Below are 21,041 nucleotides of genomic sequence, written 5' to 3'. Positions count from 1 at the left end.
AAAGAAACATCTAACCTAAATAATTATATAAATATGCAATTATAAGTTAATGAAGTTACTAAATTAAGTACTCCTTCTAATCCTATTAAATGTCTAATATTTTCTTATTTCAACGGCCCTAATAAATGTCTCCTTTCATTTTTGTTTGTAGTAAGTGCACTTCACCTTCCACTAACTCATAAGACTCACAATTATTATAAAATTAATTTATATAAAAATAGGAATAATACTCTACTAACTTTTTTCACTCACTTTCCTTCATTAAGTTAAACAATTTTTTTAAACTCGCACCGGTCAAATATAGGATGCATATTGTGCATAGGAGGGAGTATGATGATTGAGGATCGGATGGGGTCTGATGCAGCTCTATAATCTCTATCTGTAATTCAATTTTGCATGTCTCGTACGAAGCGTATCCGTATGCTATAATCATTTTTAAGTTTTAATGTTTTTCATTCATCATAATGTCAAGACATCTTGTGGAATACAATGTTCTTGGAGTAGATGCGATGAATACATTTTTAAGAAGTCAAATAGGGCAATGTTGTATTTCACTGATTATTGGCAGCACTTTCAAGTTTCGCCACAATTACTCGAAATATGTGAAACAAACATTGGAATGATGAGATTCTTTTCCATCTATCAAAATTGTAGAACAATATACACATTATATACCAAATAGAACAATATACGCATTGACAATAATTGAAAAAACTTGGATTGGAAAACTTGCCAAAAAGGTTGGGAAAAAAGCAATATAGCACTGTACAGTATATCCACATTTTACCCCAAAACAGCTTTCTAAGTAATCTTAAGAATTATGTCCTTTTTAACAATATGTTCTATACAATAGCGTCGGCTTGGCCTCAGCACCGACTTAACCGAATCCAAACCCTTCGTTGCCTTCATGAATTGCAAGCAGTAGTCTCTCCTCCAAATGCTGTTTAGAAGGGTATTCTGGTAGATCCAACTGGTTGAAACTGAAGACATCGACGTCGACCATTAGAGCTCAACCAAAACCAAGCCATTTTCATATAAATATAACAAAATAAAAAGAGGCTCACCATGTATGAGCAGAAGGCAAGTGGTCAGGACTGCCATATGCCTTGTGAATCTGGAATTTTTGAGATCCTGAAATTCCTTGCAGCGCACTGAATCCTTCCAACGGCACCTGCATCGCAAAACAAAAAATGTTGCTTAATACAAATGAATCATAATTCATATTCATAGAATATAATAAGAGACGATATGCAGCAACTTATTATTAGCAATTCCTGTCTCCGGGTATGGACATTAAGAAGTTCAAATGTGGATGCTTGAACATAACACTCTTCAGATCCACAAAGAAAGAAAGAAAGAAAGAAAGAAAGAAAGAAAGAAAAGTACCTTCGAGGTTCCAGTAACAAATTGTAGCAGGCGAGCCTTATCCTCCTTACTGAATTCTTGAACAACCTCCCAGAACCATTGAATGGCAGGGGAAGCAGCAGTGTAACCAGAGTACTCCGTGTTTGCCCTCAGATCATCCACTGGAAGGCATTAATATTTGCATTAGTTTTTAAATAGTTTATGTAAAAATTTATGCAACAATAGGAGATGCAAAAGATAAAGTGGGTAGTACTCACAGTCAATGTCTGGCAGCCCACTTATCAGGAGTTCCAGTTCCTTGTCATGGAAAATCGATATTAAATCACGAAGTATTAACTCATTGAAACCTTCCATAAATGCATTAATCTGAGGACGAATAGCAGTCGTCAATCGATGCTCAGCAACTAAATCAACATACTGGTGCTTGTTTTCCTCAGTTACTCTGATATTTCGACCACCAGGGATCAGTTCATAGTCAGTTACCTGAATAACAAAGTCACTCAATTAGCAAACATGACATTTTAAAAAAAACTATCAAAGTCATACAACCAGAAAAGATACATACTTGAGTAGGCTCGTACAGAATCATCTTCTCCTCGTCAGCATCAATGCTAAATGTTAAGTCCGGAATATCACTAATATCATTCTGCAATATGACAATAAATAAAATTTAGACCAGATGCATCAAAAACACTACCGAGTCAAGGCCTCATGCACATCAGCTAAAGGAGATAAGGGAGATTTTCAATATGATTACCTCAAGCATCCATTTTAAGTTCTTAAAATAATCTGGATCAATAGCTTCAATGTCATGATATGTAACTTTAACCCCAAGAATGTGCTTGTAAAATGACCGAGTGAAGTGGACATCAAGGAGCTGCCCATCAAATAGTGCCTTCCCCACCTGTAATCATGAGTAAAAGCATAAATTTTTCCTGGTAAACAGCTATCTTTCACATTAGATGAAAATGAGAAACACTTACAACTCGTCCAACAAACTTGAAGTAAGAAAGATGCTCTGTTTGGTAAACAGAGTTGGGGTTCGGCTGAAATGTGGACTCATTCCCTACTGTTGTAAATAGTAACGCCCCCTTGTCAAAGATTACTCTGGATAGCAACTGATACCATTCCCTTGTAAGGCCACCAGCATCAATCCCTTCCTCCCCTTGGAAATTAACAGTCAATCTACCTTTCAGATCTTGTGCTGATCTCATACGCAGCTGATTGTATGAATCTTCAAGAATGTAAGCTCTTCTAACAGATATTCTGAGAGGACTGTGGTGATGATCGTGTTGATGCTTGATCTTGGACCTGAAGTGAGCCCTTTTATTATCAAAATCAATAAACCGAGGAACCTTCAGCATGAGTGAAAATGACTTTTCCAGTAATCCAGGATTTTGCCTGATAAAGGCATTGAGAAGCTTTCTGTGCTTTTCTGAGAACCTTAAGAAAGCAACATGTTTATCATCCACTTTTAAAGAAGATCCTACGGTCTTCTGCTGACTAGCAGATGCAGCAGCCTCGTCAACATCAGGAACTGAAGCAATTCCAAAATCATTGCCTGCACCTGACTGGCCAGGGTGCAACTTCTCGCATACAACGAAGAAAGATTCAATGTATGGCAATACGTTCTGGGTACCTGCTGGAAGTGGAGGCACTGAACTGGATGGTTTAACAGCAGAAGGGGACAAATCAGGTGCTACATCCGAATAGTTCTCTATTTTGCTGATGCAACTGCTCAGTTCCTGCCACAGAGGCTCAAGAGCAGTATTAATATCCCAAACTAGAGAAATAGTAGTATTATGCTCAGTATCAGGGATAGTCTGATGCTTTTTGTCCTTATCACGAAGCAAAACTACTAAAGAGCTCAGTGCCTGCAAAACCCTGAGAACTGGAGCCCCATGAGTAGTAGTGTTAAGAAGTGCTTTCTCTATGTCCCCAAATAAGCGCAACTCTTCTATAGCTGAATGGGTAAGGCTTTGAACTGAACCAGCAAGCTCATTGATAAAGAGATGACAATGAATAGGAGCAATAGCCACTAGCTTTCTTAAAACATCCGCCACGAGTGTGTATGCATTATCTGATAGGCTGGAGATATGAAGAGAGAAGTTATAAATTGCATGAGCAATATAGCACAATTAGTCAATCAAGTAAAACTTCAGGAAAGGAGTGATGATACAGTTATCGACAAGCAAAGCACAAAGCCAAGGGGATATCTAAACTGTCAAGATTTTGTATGATAACCAACAATAAATTACCATTCAACAAGACATGGTATCTTTTAGAAATATCTTTGTAATATGCTAGTTCAACCAGATGCAAACTTTTCTAGAGCACCATAGACTTTTAAAAACTACATAACATATATGATCATCCCATCACAACACCCGTTTTTCAGAAGAAAAATTGTATGATCTCAATCACAAAAGTGAAACGTCCTTTAGAATCTAAAGAGATAAATGCAAAAGAGAGTTACTGCTTGATTGAAGTGAAAGAATCATTGTTTAATGAGGTTCACAAGTCAACTTTTAAAATTAACTTTACACAGTGTGTGGATGCTAAGAAAGGTATCTACAGATCTACCAAGTAAAAAGTGGTGAAAATCCACAAATCTCAGCTTACCCTTCACGTGCTAGTAGTGAGCATAGTAACTGAAGTTCTGGATTAGGCAAATTGTTCAGAACAGTTTCAGCGATTTGCTCGCTATCAGCCTCTGGAGATGTTGCTTGCATCGAAGAGTTACCCTCTCCTGAAGCCGTAGAAGAGCCTACATTCATATCAACAGCTGGTGTAGAAACCTGAGGGTCAGACGGCTGCTCAGATGCAGATGAATCTGCCTCGTTAGATGGATTTGATTTCCTCTCACCATAGTCAATAACAACATCCAACAGAGTTAGGAGCTGCAACAGAACAATAATAAGCCACATAAATCCAAATGGTCACACAGTTAGGTAATTTCATGGTAGAGATTTTTGCAAAGACACACCTGCTCCAGTTGAGCAACACTTCTTAAATAAAGTGACTGGTTTAAAAGGCTAAGAAGCAATGTAAAGGATGCCTGCCCTTCTGGGTATTCCTTCTGTTCATCAAGAAGCATAACAGATTTTCCCTGTTCTTGATCAGAGCTTGATGACTTCTTAAACTGTGGCAATCTGAACTCAAGCAATAGCTTGGCAACCAAAGGATGATTACGAGCTAGGTAGGTAAGGGTCTCCAAAGCTCGCCGAGACACCAAAGGTGGCACACCTGAGAATAGAGAAATGAATGAAATTTGCATAGTTAATGTCTCCTATATAGAAGATTAAAAAAACAAGGGGAAAGAAATTCGAGATCTTAATAACATGATCGTAGAAGTAAACATCCATTTCCACACGAGTATATTCTACATCATTTAGCAAATGAAAAAAATTCAGAACTGCATTTAAACTGGAAGAAGATTTTATAAAGGCAAATTTATTTCTAAACAGGCCTGTGGTAATAAATGCAGTCAGAAAATTAGTAAATGAGATGGGGGTTAGTTACATAAGGAAACTGACTTAGAATTGCAGCAAAAACTAAAATAGCAAAAATACCTACCATCAACATATTGAGGGCGAGAATACATCACATGACTCTGGCATGCATACAGCCTATAAGGAGGTTCCACAGCGCTTAGATCGGTATGATATTTCTTTTTGTCCAGCATCAGCAAGTCCATTAAAATTTTTAGCAAATCAATTCTAGTATCAGCATTAGCACAAAGATTTAGGAGGAGTCCCAGCTGACTCTTGTAAAGCGGCTGCAAAAACGTAGATCGGTTACATTCACATCTCACACAGAAGAATATAATCGCAGAGCTTCAAGAAAGCCATAAGAGTACCTGAACAACACGAAGCAACCGGATCAAAGCTTTCAAACCTTCTGGGTCAACTAAAGGGGACCCACCTGCTTCAACTGGCTTAACACCCGTAGACCGACGAGTAGGTGCACCACCAACTCTATCCAAGCCATCACCTCGCCTAGAGGACTCACCCCGGCGATTTCGTGGATGTAATCCAAATAAATTTCTATTATATCTCCTTGCAAACCTTTCTCGTAACATATTTGCTTCAGCAACAAGAGCAGGTGTCAAATTTGCAAGAATAGCATCAGACGAGGTTAGGAGAACCTGCATTTCCAGATAAAAGGAGAGCAAAAATATAAGAATAACAGGATACTGATAAGAAAAGCTAAAATAAATATCTCCTGACCAAGTCAACAAGATACCTCTTCCCGTATGTCTGAAGGAAAAGTTGCAATTATTGAGACTGTGTCCATCTCAACAGGCTGACCTTCCAATTCTTGGGATTGATGCAGCCTTTGTGCCCTTTGTTGTGCTAGAACTTCTTCACGGATATCAGGAGGCAGTGCTGCAAGAAATTCTGGATCTATATCCCCATTATTTTGTGGCTCTGGATTTTGCACCTGCGTAGCTTCACTTGGTTGAGCAGAAAGAACCTCAGCACGCAACTCCTCAGGGAGCGCATCAAGAAAAGCACGATCAATAGATTCAGCATCCTGATTATGTTGTTCCTCCTGAGAAGGACCAGTTTGATCAGCTTCCCGAACTAGATCTTCTGAAACTTCACTGACACTGTGGAGAGATGCATCTCTCCCGCCTATTGATGCATTATTATTAGTAAACAACGGAGCACCTCTCCTCAGTCGAGCATCACCACCAGCTTGTCTGTCTCCACCATCATCATGGCCATCGGCACTTCCAATCTCAACGTCTACACTCCGTAAGCTCTCACCCAAAGTTGCCCCACTTCCACCACTCTCTTGGCTCACTGTTTCGACGTCACGTAGTACATCAGTATGGTCATATTGAGCTTCAACCAACTGAGGTTGTCTACTTGATGTTTCCGTTGCCTGATTTAGCTGGTTTGTAGCATCTACATTGTCGGCACTTCTAGTACTGTCCAATATCACCGAGGAAGGAGGGGCATTACTACCACCATCATTACCTTGATTTTCAGCAGTCGTCTCAGCAAATTCGGAGGATGGACTCTCTTCATTTTTACTTTGAGATTCAACAGCCGCAGTGTTATTAGAAGACTTTTCAGAGGAAGGACGCCTCAGTCTGGATACAAGTACTTCTTCAAGACCTTGGGGAACTGATGAGCCTGACCCACCACTTAACTGGCCCTCATTCGACAATAAATTAAACCGGTGTCCTTGACGCCCATTGCGGAGTGAGCGGAAAATGGAGTCCAGACGCGACAAAGAACCCTCAGCATTTCTATCTGAGTGAGCATCACGGTCATTCTCTGTGAAGGTAAGGTAAATGAAAATACGACACCATTAAGCAACATAAATTTTCTGTTGAGGGAAAACACATCGGTGCTTAAGAAAAACGTCAAAATAAGTTGAAGTAAAATGACCATACCTGGCAGTCTACGAGGACCTGCAGATGTTGAAGAATGTGGTTCCACTAGAAGTGGATGCTGCGAAGGGACATTGGTATCACCATTTCTTCCTAACAAATTATAGATGGATGTGGTTCGACCTTGACGCCTGGAGCCAAATATTTCAACTGGCATAACATGAAAAGTTTCATTGGCAATACTATCTCTGCCAAAAACCTCTATGTGGTCAAACACATTTACTCCATTCATTCCCTCCCCTAAACGCACTATAACACCATCTTCATCATCCTCTTCATCTTCATCCTCATCCATCACCTCTTCATCAAACTCATCTTCATCAATTTCATGGTCATCTTGATCCGTATCTGGGTGTGGTAGGTGATGGGCTTCATCTTCTTCTATATCGTTGTGATCATCATCAGCATCTTCATCTTCATCCTCGTCTACTTCGTCACCTTCATCTCCAGATATCTCATCATCTTCATCATCCTCATCTTCATCAAGATTACCTTGTACACCAGAGCGAATTTCAAATCTTATCCCCACAGTCTCATCAAGATTCTGTGTCCCCTCAGCATTTTCCTGCATGTAATCATCATCTGCAGCAGCAAAGCCACCATGAATATCCTGGTCATGCTCCATATCATCAGTGACAGCCTCCGGACCACCATAGTTCTGAACACTGTGGAACAACTCACTCTCATCTGTTGGCATTAAGTTTTCATTAGCATCGGCCGTAGCATCAACAGCCTGTGAGCTAGCACCATTTCCATCCCTAGCTTGGTTAGGATCAGTAGGTTTCAACCGCTCTCCTCTAGCACTAGTAGACTCAAAAGCATGGACATGTTCTTTGCTTACTGACTCCAAAACTTTCACAATTCCAGTAACAACCTTATGTGAATCTGTATGATCCAAGTCTAACACGCGCAGTGTTCTGGTGAGTGACTGAACAAGACCTGCCTCTATAAAAGTAACAGAAGCTTCTGCTGAAATGTATGAACCTGAAGGTGTCCGAGCAGCCAGCACATCATTTAGCAGATCAGTGAGGGCCTGAATATCAGACTTTGGGACCCTAAAACCATTACATGAATCAACAAACTCGTTAAAAACATAACTGATCTCTGTGAAGATTCTTTTCCTTGCTTCAGTTGAGCGAACACCAAATGCAACAAGAAAATGGCTGGCTTTACTAGCCAGTCTATGATGCCAGTCAATTTCAGTTTTCTTCTCCTTTTTCTGATTTTTAGAGAAGGGTAGAAATTTGTGAAGAACGTGGTGAAAGATCCCGCCCGTTAAGCAAGCATTTACACCCTTTTGAGGAGTTCCCCTGTAGCTGCAAACTTCGGCATCTTTCCGTACAAGGATATGAACAGATGAAGAATACATTAAAAGAATCTCTGTCAAGAGCTTCAATATAAAAACCACCTTAGCCAATGAAACAGAGGATTCTTGATGGCTAGCTACATTTAATTCAGACACAGAAGCAACAGATTTTCCTTTGCTGTTGCTTGCAGAAACATCAATTTCCATATCTGTCGATGCTGATCCCACTTTGTTAACAGATTCATCTTCCAGAGAAGGAGTGAAAGATAATACTGAATCCAACAGAGTATCAATGACAGTGACAAAACTCTGAGGAGGTTTCTTGTGTATCTTAGAGTTCTTGGAATTCGCATCAGGAAGCTTCCCATGCCCACTACCAAAAGCTGCTGGCATTGTGGTGGCAGTGCTTACCTTACCATCATTTGTTTGTTTCTCCTTTTCCTCTGTTTTGTCTTTATCCTTATCTTTTCTATCCTTCTCCCGATCTTTTATCAATACCATATATGGCCTCTCACCGACCATCTCAACCTGGCAGACAGCTTTAGCAGCTTGCAGAAAAATTACTGGATCCCGTTGAAGAACGGAACTTAAATTTGACAGAAAATTTCGTGGAGTAAGCCTTCCATTAGACTGTCTGTTAGCAAAAGTTATGAAACTATGTCGTATCTCAGACTCCATTGCTTGCTGTAGGGTTTGAGAATCTTCAAGGATGTGGCGAATTATAATAGCTGCAACATTGTCAAAGCCAACAAACAAACTACTAGCAGGCAAGGAAAGAAGTAATTGTAGACCTCCAGCATCCAAGAAACTAACAGCAACTGAATGAGTTCTTGTCAGGGTAGAAGAGAGCTGCAGAACAGCATGCATTGTTTCAGAAGGTAATTGCTTTCTGATGCAGCCACAAGCTATTTCAATTAGTCTCTTTTGTTCCATTATATCTAAATACTTCAAGGGTGACCCCAAAGACAATTTATTCTGCTTTTCTTCCTCGATGACAATAGACGTTTGGTTGTCTGTATCGTTCTTCTTCAAAAGTTCTATCACATCAGCATTTAACTTTGCATCCACTTGGGCAAGACGGTCGACAGCAATAAAAGCTGAAGTTACCCATTTTGGGACTTGAGATGAATCCTGCTCATTTGAATGAATCCATAGCAGGAGAAGATCTGATGCAACTTTAACCAGACCACTCTTGGATGCTAATTCTCGGGCTGCTGAGTCTTCATTGAGAATTAAAGCAAGAACATGAAAGAAGGCAGAGAGCATTTTCTGATTCCCACTATCAGAGATGTCACCATAAAGCTTCACTTGTTCAATGATAAAGGAAATGACTCTTGGTCTTTCTTGGCCTTCATTTTGTGAGCAAATCATGACAAGGAGATCCCTAACAGGGAAAGCTAAGGTCTCCTTCATTTGCAGAAGTATCCTGCATGTGAACAGCAGTTCATCAACTGGTGGGAGTTGCACCAATTCCTCTTCAACATTCTGAGTATCCTCAGTTGTGTCCTCTTCTTTTGTCTCTGTCGTAGAATTTCCAAGAGACATTGCTAGTGCTCGAGCAAGCTCGTCATCTTCTTGAGGTTCCTCGGGATGTGAAAACAACCATTCCATGGCAAGCTCCACACTATTTGAACCAACCTGTCTCAGAGCCTCTTCTGCCTGAGACCTTGTGAACCCCATCTCCACTATTGTTGAAATAGTTGTTTCAGTTGGGGGTGGACCAGTACGACCCACATTAGCACCAACACTTTTGACTTCCACTCCAGAGAATACATGCTTAAAAATGTTGACAACTGTCGTGATGAACTCATAATTACATTCATGGAACCGAGGGTGCGTCCAAACAGGAAGCACAGCCTTCAATACCATGGACTGAAGAACTTTGACAAATGTTTCTGCATCACGAGGAAATGGAATGTCCCCAGGCACTAGAGGCTGTGTAAGTAAATGTTTATTGAAAGGTGATAGTATATAGGACGAAGTCGCCAAGTGGTCCAAAAGCTTTCCATAGCTAGCTGAGGGTCCATAAGTCCACAACTGATCAGCTTTTTCAACATCATTTTGCTTCCCTTCATCAGTCTCCATAGGAGATGCAGGAGCCCTACTAATGGCAAAAGGCAACTGACTGGTAGCCTCAAATGTAGTCAAGACCGTTCGAATAACTCCGCGTCCATATAAACAATTCAATATGACAGGATTGCATGAGTCAGGCTTGTCCAAAAGAATACTATCAATGAACTCAACAACCTTGCCGTAATACCGGCATTTAGTTGTAACCAAATCCTCAGATCCAGAAGGATTAATATGCCCACCAAAATTCATGTGATCCATAGCTATAGAAGCAAAGGTAGATGCCACTGATTTTGAGGGAGGAGATACAGTGAGCGTATCGTCCCTCCGGCGAGATGGAAGCAGCATGACTTTCCCCAACTCTTGAAACAAATGGGTTATGTGAATAGACAGTGATGATACCATATCACAACACGACTGATGGTATGAACCAGATTCATCTTCCTGATTCACTGCAACCAGTGAGGAAGAAGGTGCATCGACACTCTGTCGTTGGTGAAGACCTGAGGAACGAGTAAGGTCTCGATAGAGATTTATGAGGTCAAAAAACTGGGACTCAAAGCTCCAACCAGAAGTCCTCCTTCTCAGTAAAGGATCAAGGAATTGCCTGAACGAGTTCAACCTTGGGTCTTCGGCATCATTCATGCCCAACTCGGACTGCCGAGAGGCATTAACGGTACCAGTGAGTTGGTCCTCCCCTTCAGCCTTTGTGTCTTCAAGCAACGAAATTTGCCATAAAACTTCACGATGAGTTCGACCAATATCTTCCAGGACATCTCTACTTCCATTACCAAACTCAGTAAGCAATGCTGTTACCCAACGATTGTCCTTTGAGGCAGCAAGAAATAAGAGGAACTCCACAAGCGAGAGGGAAGAAAATATCAGAGGGTCTGGGCTGGCCCTAGGATCCAGTAAAAAAGATCCAGACATAGCACTAGTCCTAGGCAGAGTTTCTTTCAAATGCTCACGAAGTGAAGAGCAAATAGCACGAGCCAGAGGAGTGGAATGATGCTGTGTAAAACACTTGAATACCATCGTGCTGTGTAGAGCTATTGACATCCCCTCAGATGATTGAGTTATACTTGGACGCAAAAGAAGTTTCAATAAAGATTCGATACCAGACTTCTCCACAAATAGACGGCATGTTTCTGAATTTTCCATTGTCCTGTGAACTAGAACAATTACATGAAAGATGGACAGCTGAATACATTGTTCATCACTGATACCTTGAACAGGCCCATCTGCCACAGAATCCCCTATGTTTTCCTTGTCATCGGATTCAATTGAGTCCATATCCATTGCCTCGCTACCATCAAGTTTTCCTGATGATCCAGAGCACTTGGTGTCCCCAAGCAATGCGATCTTATCAATTATTTCAATCATCAGATCAACACCATATCTTCTCAGTGAAGACACATGCCGGAATAGCTCTTCCAAAGCATTTGCCAAAGGAATAATGCCTTCGCTCATGGCGATCACATACTTTTTGTCAGTGAAAATGTCACCAAGGAAGTGTAAGACAGAAGTTTCTCTTACAGCCTCCAGACCCTTGGAGTTGAGGCAAATAGCACCAAGACCATTCGGAATACAAGTGATGGCTTTTGAAGCAGGAAGTACTCCAAGCACAATGGATGATAGAAATGCAGATGGAAGGCCCAAGTCAAACAGAACATTAAAACATGTTGGATCTTTGTGAATCATTTCACTCATAAGAGTCACAGCTGAGGAGTAGATGTCACCTCCAAACTTTTCCTTGTTACTGAAAAGCATCAACAAGATGGGAGTTAAAGAAACATCGTAAGAATTCTGTGATCTCGCAGAATTTGCCGTCGCATAAGTGGCAGAACCAAGTGCTTTCAACAATGCCCTAATCAATCGCTTCTGATTGTACAACTGATCGATATTATATTTAGGACATTCACCCGTTGCCAGAGAGCTATCCCTTGATCCAGTGAAGTCAATCACTCTATGTACTTCGATCTGTAATCTTTGAACCAAAAGCTCCACCCCACCTAAATCTCTGAAAAGGGTGACCGCTGTATTGCTGTAGTCCATGAGCTTCTGTAGAGTTTTTGCGGCTAAACAGACAAGATGCAACCGAGAAGGATCTGAATCTTCTAGCAGGGGTAAAAAGGTCGGTACCATCCCTGAACCCCTAACAACACTACCAGAACTTGAAGAAGATATGACATGAAGCAAGTAGAACTGCAGAAGTGCTTCAATGAAAGCAACTGATGACAAATCTACAGAATTATTTAATGATATAATCGCTCTTTGCAGCACATTCAAGAGAATCATACGATTACCACCTGCAAAACTGATGCTTGATCCACTTAATATACGTGCCCTTTCGTGAGATGCCGAATATGCAGCTAACTGTGCACCCAAAGCAGTCATTGCAAGCGTTCTTATGGTTCCTGATATGTTTTCTTCAGATCTCACAATTCTAATCAATTCATTTGTGTATTCTGGCTCATTAGCAAAAAAAGAAACTAGCTCATCATGTGAATCACTAGACTGTACAAGCACAATAAAAGATAGTAGGCAAATCTTGCTGTAAAGCCTGCATATTCTGGAGGAACGGAATGCACGAGCATACCGAATTCTGGTTAATAATGGAAACCTAAGATCTGAAGGCACATTATAATGCTCAATACAAAACTTCATAAGTGACAAGTCATCCTGTTCTTGTAATTGATTATCAGTGATCTGAATTACACGCACTCCAGATGAATTTGTACTATCACTAGCTTCAACATCACTTGGAGAAGTACTGCGCAACTCAAAGTCAAGTGTTGATCCCACGTGATTCTGCAACTTGTCGCTGTCATTTTGTGCCTCCAGTGGGAACAGGCATAGCCCATCCTCCTGGGTCCTCTCATGTAATGTGACACATGAATACAAACCTAGACCTTCTTCTTTGCTACCCCAACCTTGCGCAAGGGATAAAAGACAAGGATTCACTGACCCACACCCTACCAGCTTTCCACTGACATGCAGCTTTGAAGGTGATATTTTCACAAGTGCAGAAAGAGTCTCAAGAGCTGCGGTGATAATTTCAGGATCTGTTGAAGCAAGCAAAAGCTTGAAATGCTGTGAAAAAGATATAGAATGTTCAGAAAACTCTTAGAGAAAGCTTGAAGCCTTGAAGTTTAAAACCAAAATGAGCTAAAAAATTCAGAAAAAATACTCAAAAAGAAATTCAAACACCACATTACCTCTATAGCACTGAATGAACTCTTGGTGTGGCAATTTTCTAGGATGATCTGCATAACTCTCAAAATTTGCAAAACTGCTTGTTTGGGAAATGGGCTGACATCCCCTAAGATGTCATCTGACAAAAGAAGGTCATTTCTATGAGATAAGTAGGTCTTGAAATACGAATCGAAGTGCAGAAATAGAGGCCCCCAATGGTGGAAATTTCCCTGAAAAATAAAATGGGAGTGAGAATAAATGAAAGAGATGAAAAAAGAGGAAGAATAATAATTACAAGCAAATTTGAACAACCTTGCCATACTCCCAGCGAAAACCAGAAAGAGGTATCGCTATATCCTGTAATGGGCACTGAATCACCTTGTCGACAAAAGCCTTTATTCTTGGAGGCTGTAAAAAATATGCAAACCCATTACCTAAGCTAGCACAAGTAATTTTGAAAAAGGAAAGAAGTCGCAGTGGATTTCAAATGTTCACTGCATCAAGTAAATGAAATTTTGATCGGCACCAATATCTTCCTGCTTGTAAATTAGTCCGATAACAAATCAATCTCCAGTAATAGTTCATTCAGGCAGTTATTATCTTTGTGTAGGCAAAGCATTAGTCACTGATGCATAAAGGGGACATGTCACCAAGGAAGGAGGTTTTCAAATCATATATCAAGAACTGGCTATCTGAAGAGAACTACTTTACATTCTAACAGTGTCAAAATCATCTGAAAATAATACATACAAATAAAACACAATAGCTTACCAAGTTGTAAGAAAAATTCCCCAGTCAAATGTCATTATTCAGGCACCTAAAGGTTTTGAGTAACAGATTTGGGTATTTCAATGCATCTGCATCTACATTCATTCCCTTATTATGTTTAAATAAGTTCTCCAGACGTTACCGCAAAACTTGTAAGTGTGGCCAAGACTCGTCACGCATAACCAGCGAGAAAAAGGCAGATCTTTTATTTGAAAAATATTGCGGCGGACATTATTTATTTGTGATTTTTTATATTCTATAACATGTCATACAATCTAATTTCCCACTTACAAAAATCACAAGCAAGCTACCATAGAAAATAATCCTTTTCCTTGTTTTAATTGCAATTGCAGATGAAAAAACAATGTTCTCAATTCTATAAAAATTATAGTATGACTTCATCAATAGCATCGTCAAGGAAAGAAATTTTAAGAAATGTTTACAAAATTTATATAAGGTGAGTTCAGTTTTCTTGCATGTTATCAAATGAAAGCTACTGTAACCAACAGGTAACGTTCTCATATAATGAACAATGGTGCTCTTTGTTGTGCTAAGTGTTACCAGTCACTAAGTATTTAAGTCCTAGAGAATACATGTGTTGGTGAAAGTAAGATACAAGTTAAATAGGAAGCTTGCTTACGGGAAAATCATGTCTGGTACATCTTTTTAAGATAAGAAGCCCTCTAATTAAGTTAAGAGAGAACACTTCTAATCTCTATCCAGCTAACTATGGCCCAATTATATGCATAGTAACAGTCATCACAAAATCTCAATAAGTTTTATCTTGAGTCACTTCTGAGACATTATTCCTATCATATTGGATGCCAATATTATGCTCTTATCTTCCAAAAGAAAAAAAGTGTCAAAAGAATAGATGCACATTATTCTGCAAAAGCTTAATGTTTAACACCCTTAATAGCCATTAGCCACAGACCGGTCATGAACTTCCATATTCCTATGGAAGCACCATATTCATATATATAGTCGCCTTGAAACAAACACATTCAGTTTACACATTTTTACATCCATGGTGATACGGTATAATGGCTGGATCAATACAAAACTAGTTTTAGGCCACGAATACTATATTTATCTTTGCAGTCTAAAGTGATACGGTATAATTCGTCATTAAAAGCCATATGATTCGTCAAGTTATCCCATTAACTAGCCCCCAAAAATAGATAAATATGAAATTCTAAAGCCATTAAAAGACTGCCAAACATAGCACCATACAGATTTCACCTCCTCCATCAATCCCAATTCCAAACCCCAACCACTAAACTTAACAAGTAAATGACCTAAAAAGTGTTACTGCAAATTACAGAAAGCTGAAGCCTTAATTCCAACTTATCACCAAAGCATCGTACACACTTCGTGCTCAATCCAATCCTTCATCCAGTTACCACGACTAAACCCCCAAAGAATCAATCCACAGTACCATACCCAAAACACAGACCACATAAATAGCATAAAAAGGGATAGGGACAAGAAGCGTACAGGCTCTGCGTCGAGTTTAACGGAGGGGCCGATTGCCCCTTCACTAGAGAGGAGCTGTCGAAGCCTCGACGGCAAGCTCGATCTTATACTCGCCATTTATTCCGTCAACTGCAGCAAAACAAAAACCTAATCATTCAAAACAGCAAGGAAATCAAAATCAAACATAAATACGTAAGAGCCTAGCAATCAATCCAATTGCATAAACGTCAATGGCGGCTCACCACAGCGCACGCTTGCACATCCGGCGGGTCTTGCACTGTACAAAGCGATAGATATATAAATATATACGCACGCTGTGTGCTGTACGTATAGGTAGAGAGAGAAAGAGAGAGGCTGTTGATCGAAACCCCAATAAATAGTGGGTTTAATTTTATCTCTGATTGCGAAGTTGTTCTTGCGAAGAAGGGTTCACACACTAACACTCGAGAGTATACACACACATATATGTATATTCACTCATTTCATCGGAGGGGAGGTTTGCTATTTAGTCCCTCTATTCATACTTTATTCTTTTCTAACGCATTTCTTTTCTTTGACCGGCGTTTATTTGGGAAAAAGGATGATTTGATTTTGTGTATCTTTCTATATATTTTTATTTTTCATATTTCTCATTTTTTTGGTACCATTAAATTTTCTAATTAGGACTAGTAATTTCGACCATATATAATAAGATAACGAAATCGTCTTGATTGAAATCAAAAATATTAATTTTTATGTTTATTAGTATTTGGTAATTAAGAGGAGTCAAAGCGCTCTTATATAGGCCTAACCTTCCAACAATGCCTTAATTGACTCAATATGCTTCAGCATAGTCATCAGTTCATTATTCACAACTGTATATTACTACTATTTTAATTCAATTAGTAATACACTTGTCAATTTCTCTATGATCGAAAATTTTAATTGATATTCTATGACAAATTTTAATATGATCACATTATTGCAGATGTTTCAAATGCATATAAAAAAACTAGTCTGTTGATTAACAGTGAATTTTCAATCGCAATATCGCATGATAGTATTTTATTGGCCATACTTGTGGCGTTTGCGTGCTGTGAGATAGAAATCTCATTTTCTCACATTTATGTTTTATTTTTCGAAATTGAAAAAAGAAGAAACAATATGTCAATATCTAATTTGATGCTGATGCCTAAAGTATCATAAAAAGGAATATTCTAGAAATACGTAATACACATAATTTTTTTATAACAATAAATACCGGATATATGAGATACATGATGTATCATTGATTCAATTTGTTATACAAGACATTTTCTTTTTTTTTTTGAAAGTTTCCCGGTTGCTGAATCAATTTTTGTTTTTATTTTGATCTCTTTTACTTTATTCACTTTATTCACTTTCTACTATATTTTCTTCACTTTTTTTCTCTATATTACTTTTTTTATATATCTATTTAACACACTAAACATCACTTTCTTAAACTCCGTGTAGTTAGTTGTTGGGGAGGGAGATGTTTGAGGGGCCATAGTTGGTGAGATCGAAGATGATGACGCGGTCGCTGTTGAGAAGCTGCATGTGCATCGCAGAGACGCCGATGTTGGAGCGGAGGAGGCTCCACTTGCTGCCGCCCGCAGCTTGGAGATGGCAAAACGAGATTAGTACGAGGAAACAACCTATAAGCATGGCCATTGTTTTTTATGAGAGGAATGTTGTGTGTTTGAGTGTTGAGTTGAGTGAAGAGGAATGAATAGTATAGTGTGTTTAAGTAGGTTTTCTAGAAATAAATTATTTTATTTTTGTGCTTTTGTGTAAAGTATGGCGTTTAATTGGTTGGTTGGTGTGGTAACGTGTGAGTCTTTGGATTAAGAAGGTATTATTAACTTCAGCTAGAAAATTCGATTTTTGGCCATGTCTGGTTGAAAAATGAAGTGAAAAGAATAAAAATGTCTTTATATCTATTTTTATTAGCAATGATCATGGGTTCATGGGTGCTGTTGTCTCTATTTCGGCAATGTTGGTTTGAAAAATGAACTAACAACTAATCATTTTGTCTATATCGCCAAATAGACTCTACTCTGCTTCTAGTAAACTGTTTTAAAAAGTTGTGTGAAATCAAATTTAGGGCATATTTAGAATTTGATTGGTTGAAGCTAGTGTAGAAATTGAGCTATTTTTATTATTGATATTGAGGTGATGAATTTACATCACCAGGTTGAGATGAAGAATTTGGAAGCATTAAAGTAGTCAGATTAAAGAAATGAATGTTTATAATCCAGAATCAGTACATATTGAATCTTCTATTAGAAATTGAAATGCTAGATTGCAAGTTGATCGACACACAAGTTGCTCTTTTAAAATTCTCTCTCTATAGTTTTGGTATTTTATTAATGTAATCCTGAGTTATATATTCAGTTTAATTCTACATATAACAAAAAAAAAATTTAAATGTATAATAACTAAAAAAAGATGAAATAAAATAATAAGTTGTGGTATGATTCAGATTTTGATTTGGAGAACGGATTGTTGGAGCTGTGGTATGAAACAAAATCTAAGAAAAATGATAATGTAGCAAAATTATACTACTGTGATTTGGAATATGAATTATACTAATATTTTTGGTGTGTTTTACTTTTGATTGTTGTCCATTTTGGGAATATGGTATGTCATCTCCTACGTGTTTACTTTGAGCTTCTTTGGTCCAATGAGTTTATAAGTGAAAATTAAAGGTGTGCACAATATAAAGGAAAGAGATACCTAAAATGTAGATGTTGGAATAAGTCGCTGTATATAACCAAAATTTATTTGAACGATACACAGCATAAGAATTTACATAATCGATTTAAGCATTCATTAATCAACTGAGATGTACATTAGCAAGTAAAAAAGTTATCCCGAAAGAGAAAATTGTCTATACTCTGACGTGCTCAATTTATGTAAAAGTATTTGAATCACAGCCACATATAACAATTTCAAACATTATGATTGCCTTCAAACCAACCATAACACCAAACCATCAGCTTCAAAATTCACACTATAAGAGCAAAACGATATTTTATTCAAAAAGTTTACCATTATTTCTTTGCAATTTGAGATTAGCTAGTTTAATATAGTTTAACATCATTTCTTCAAAAGTTTACCATCTGTTCCTCCATCCCATTAAAAATGACATGCTACTACTTTCTCATAAAATAGAAATAGCATTATTTCTTACTTTATTCTCTTTTCATTAAATCACAGTCGAGCCCTACATAAAATCTCGTGCAAAAAAGCAAATATTTCATACTTAATGTGACAGATGGTATATAGGTTTAATAATAAAATGTGAATGAAGTGAGTTAGTGAAATATGCGGTCCACTTGCCAAAAACAGTAAAAGTTAAATGAGATATTTTTTGGCAGACTAACGAAAAGAATAAATGGGACAATTAATGGTGGACGAAGAGAGTATTTGCGATCCTCTAATGCTTATTTTATCTATGTATGTATGCACTAGCATTAGATATGTTGTCTTAGATTGATTTAGGTTGCTTGCAGTGTGCAAACAATTATATATATCCAATCACATAAGATACAATCCACAATTACGATACTGTACAATTAAAAAACAAAAAAATATCGCATTTTTAAGGGTCTTCATAATGAGCCTATTTCCGTGATTCAAGGTCATAAACACTACTTGAAGGAGCTTTCAATGGCAGTATGGAACCCAATGAGCGTTTATTCACTCTTGCAAAAAGTTTTGAGATTATAAGAGTTGATGAACGTAAAATATGAGTGAAATAAGTAGGTCGAATATAGGGTCTAGTAAAATATGAAATGCCATTTAGTGTTTCTTATAATTTAAGGACCTAAAATGTGCAAATTTAATTTTTCTTAAAACAAAACTTGTGGGGTTCACTCATTTTATTAATAGAATACGCAAAGATTATAGAACATAGATAGATAACTATTTCTAAGCCCAAGGCTTGGACTGAAGCTGCTCCACGGTTTTCTTATCCAATCTAAACGTAAAACGCCATTGCTAAATAATCACTGTTAATCGCGGGCTTTGCGCCAAACATACTGCCGCCAGCTTCAACAATTCCGGCGTTCTGGCTGTTGACCGCCGACAGAACCACCGTGTTCACCTTCCCGACGCCGCGCTGGTAGTGGGGAAGCCCGACCGGGACGACGAAGACATCGCCCTTGTTGAGAACTTTAGAGTAGTGTTTGTAGGTAGGGAATGAGGTCACGAATCCGACTTCCATGGAACCTTCTAGAATGGTGAGAATCTCGGCGGCCCTCGGGTGGGTGATAGTGAGGTAGGTGGGATGATTCCATCTGGCAAGAAGTCAAGGCGGGCCAGCGTCAGCCCTTGACCGTTCAGGCCCGGAATCCTTGCCGCTTTTAGCCCGGCCTTATATGGATTAGTTGTGTTGGATGGCAAATTGTTACGGACTCAATTCCCACATCCGTTGTGAGAACAACTGATGTGGGTATATAGACTAAATGATCTATCTCTCCTAACAGGCTAGTCTTTTGGGATGAGTTCTCCTGTTTGGTCTGTATCAATTGGTGCTTTCATTGAGAGCCCAAACGGCTCGGAGTGGTGGCCGGGCAACGAACTCTCCGTGACCAACGAGTGCGTTTGGGACCGCTCGGAGTGGTGGCCTGGCAAAGAACCAGCCGTGACCAACGTGGCCGTGACCAACGAGGACGTTGGCCCTTAAAGGAGGGTCGAATGTTACAGACTCAATTCCCACATCGGTTGTGAGAACAACTGATGTGGGGTATATAGACTAAATGAGCTCTCTCTCCTAACAGGCTAGTCTTTTGGGATGAGTTCTCCTGTTTGGTCTGTATCACAAATGCATCCCGCTGAAGAAGAAGTCGGCGGCTGTAACAGTTTCCGGCTTCTTGCATCCTGGGAAAACATTAATTTTGTTTAAATTCTGATTTGTTGCGCAACTTTAAAAATATAACGTAAAAACCATGAATTTTGACAGTTTTTCTCAATCTATCCACCAACCCTGAAATTTTTTTACGAGGCCATCATTTTTCGCAATACACTCTTGAAGTAATCCAGCCTTGTCGTCAGTTTGAACCATGTTTGCGCGAAATCAATAACATATTACTAATGGAAAATCAAAATAAGTATTTTATATGGAAAATTTGATAAAATGTTAAAATCATAGGTTAATATGTAAAGTCAGTGGAGCCTAGTTTAACAAAATTTCATGATTTTTTGAGAATTTGTCCAAAATTGTAAAGAGATATATTCAAGTGAGACAATGTTTACCGGGCTTTTGGCATCTAACACGCAGAAATCTTCCAAGGGAGAAGGATCAAAAGCCAAGGCCAAACACAATAAATTAAGGGCTAACGTGCTGAATAAAACTACAACTCCGGTCATCTTTTTATATATTTTTTTTCTCTCTTTCTGATTATAGAATATGCGATAAAACGACCAATATTTATAGGTGCGATAATTATAATG

The 21,041-nt window shown here is 38.7% G+C and overlaps 1 protein-coding gene and 1 pseudogene across 2 annotated transcripts; both read right to left on the bottom strand.

Annotated features, from left to right (window-relative positions):
* Window positions 1-695: 695 nt before the first annotated feature.
* LOC121764822 (E3 ubiquitin-protein ligase UPL2-like) lies at window positions 696-16,033 on the bottom strand. Of its 2 annotated transcripts, none has more exons than XM_042160855.1 (17): window positions 15,827-16,033; window positions 15,606-15,731; window positions 13,653-13,748; window positions 13,364-13,570; window positions 6,773-13,238; window positions 5,611-6,653; window positions 5,225-5,512; window positions 4,942-5,143; window positions 4,352-4,611; window positions 3,988-4,265; window positions 2,349-3,453; window positions 2,123-2,269; window positions 1,931-2,011; window positions 1,623-1,848; window positions 1,387-1,526; window positions 1,065-1,171; window positions 696-980 (listed from the first exon to the last, which is right to left on the bottom strand). In XM_042160855.1, exons 2-17 carry the CDS (start codon window positions 15,699-15,701, stop codon window positions 878-880), a joined length of 10,845 nt encoding a protein of 3,614 aa, XP_042016789.1. In that variant the 5' UTR covers window positions 15,702-15,731; window positions 15,827-16,033; the 3' UTR covers window positions 696-877. The 2 variants fall into 2 exon arrangements, with proteins under 2 accessions (XP_042016789.1, XP_042016788.1); XM_042160854.1 differs by having other exon boundaries at window positions 15,606-15,713.
* A 3,484-nt stretch (window positions 16,034-19,517) lies between these two features.
* Window positions 19,518-20,652, bottom strand: LOC121765667 (annotated as a pseudogene).
* Window positions 20,653-21,041: the final 389 nt, after the last annotated feature.

This window comes from Salvia splendens, chromosome 14, assembly GCF_004379255.2.
Source record: "Salvia splendens isolate huo1 chromosome 14, SspV2, whole genome shotgun sequence".
In the NCBI taxonomy this organism is placed as follows: Eukaryota; Viridiplantae; Streptophyta; class Magnoliopsida; order Lamiales; family Lamiaceae; genus Salvia; species Salvia splendens.
The sequence above is the reverse complement of the archived record's forward strand: the minus strand, read 5'-3'. Positions and strand labels throughout refer to the sequence as shown.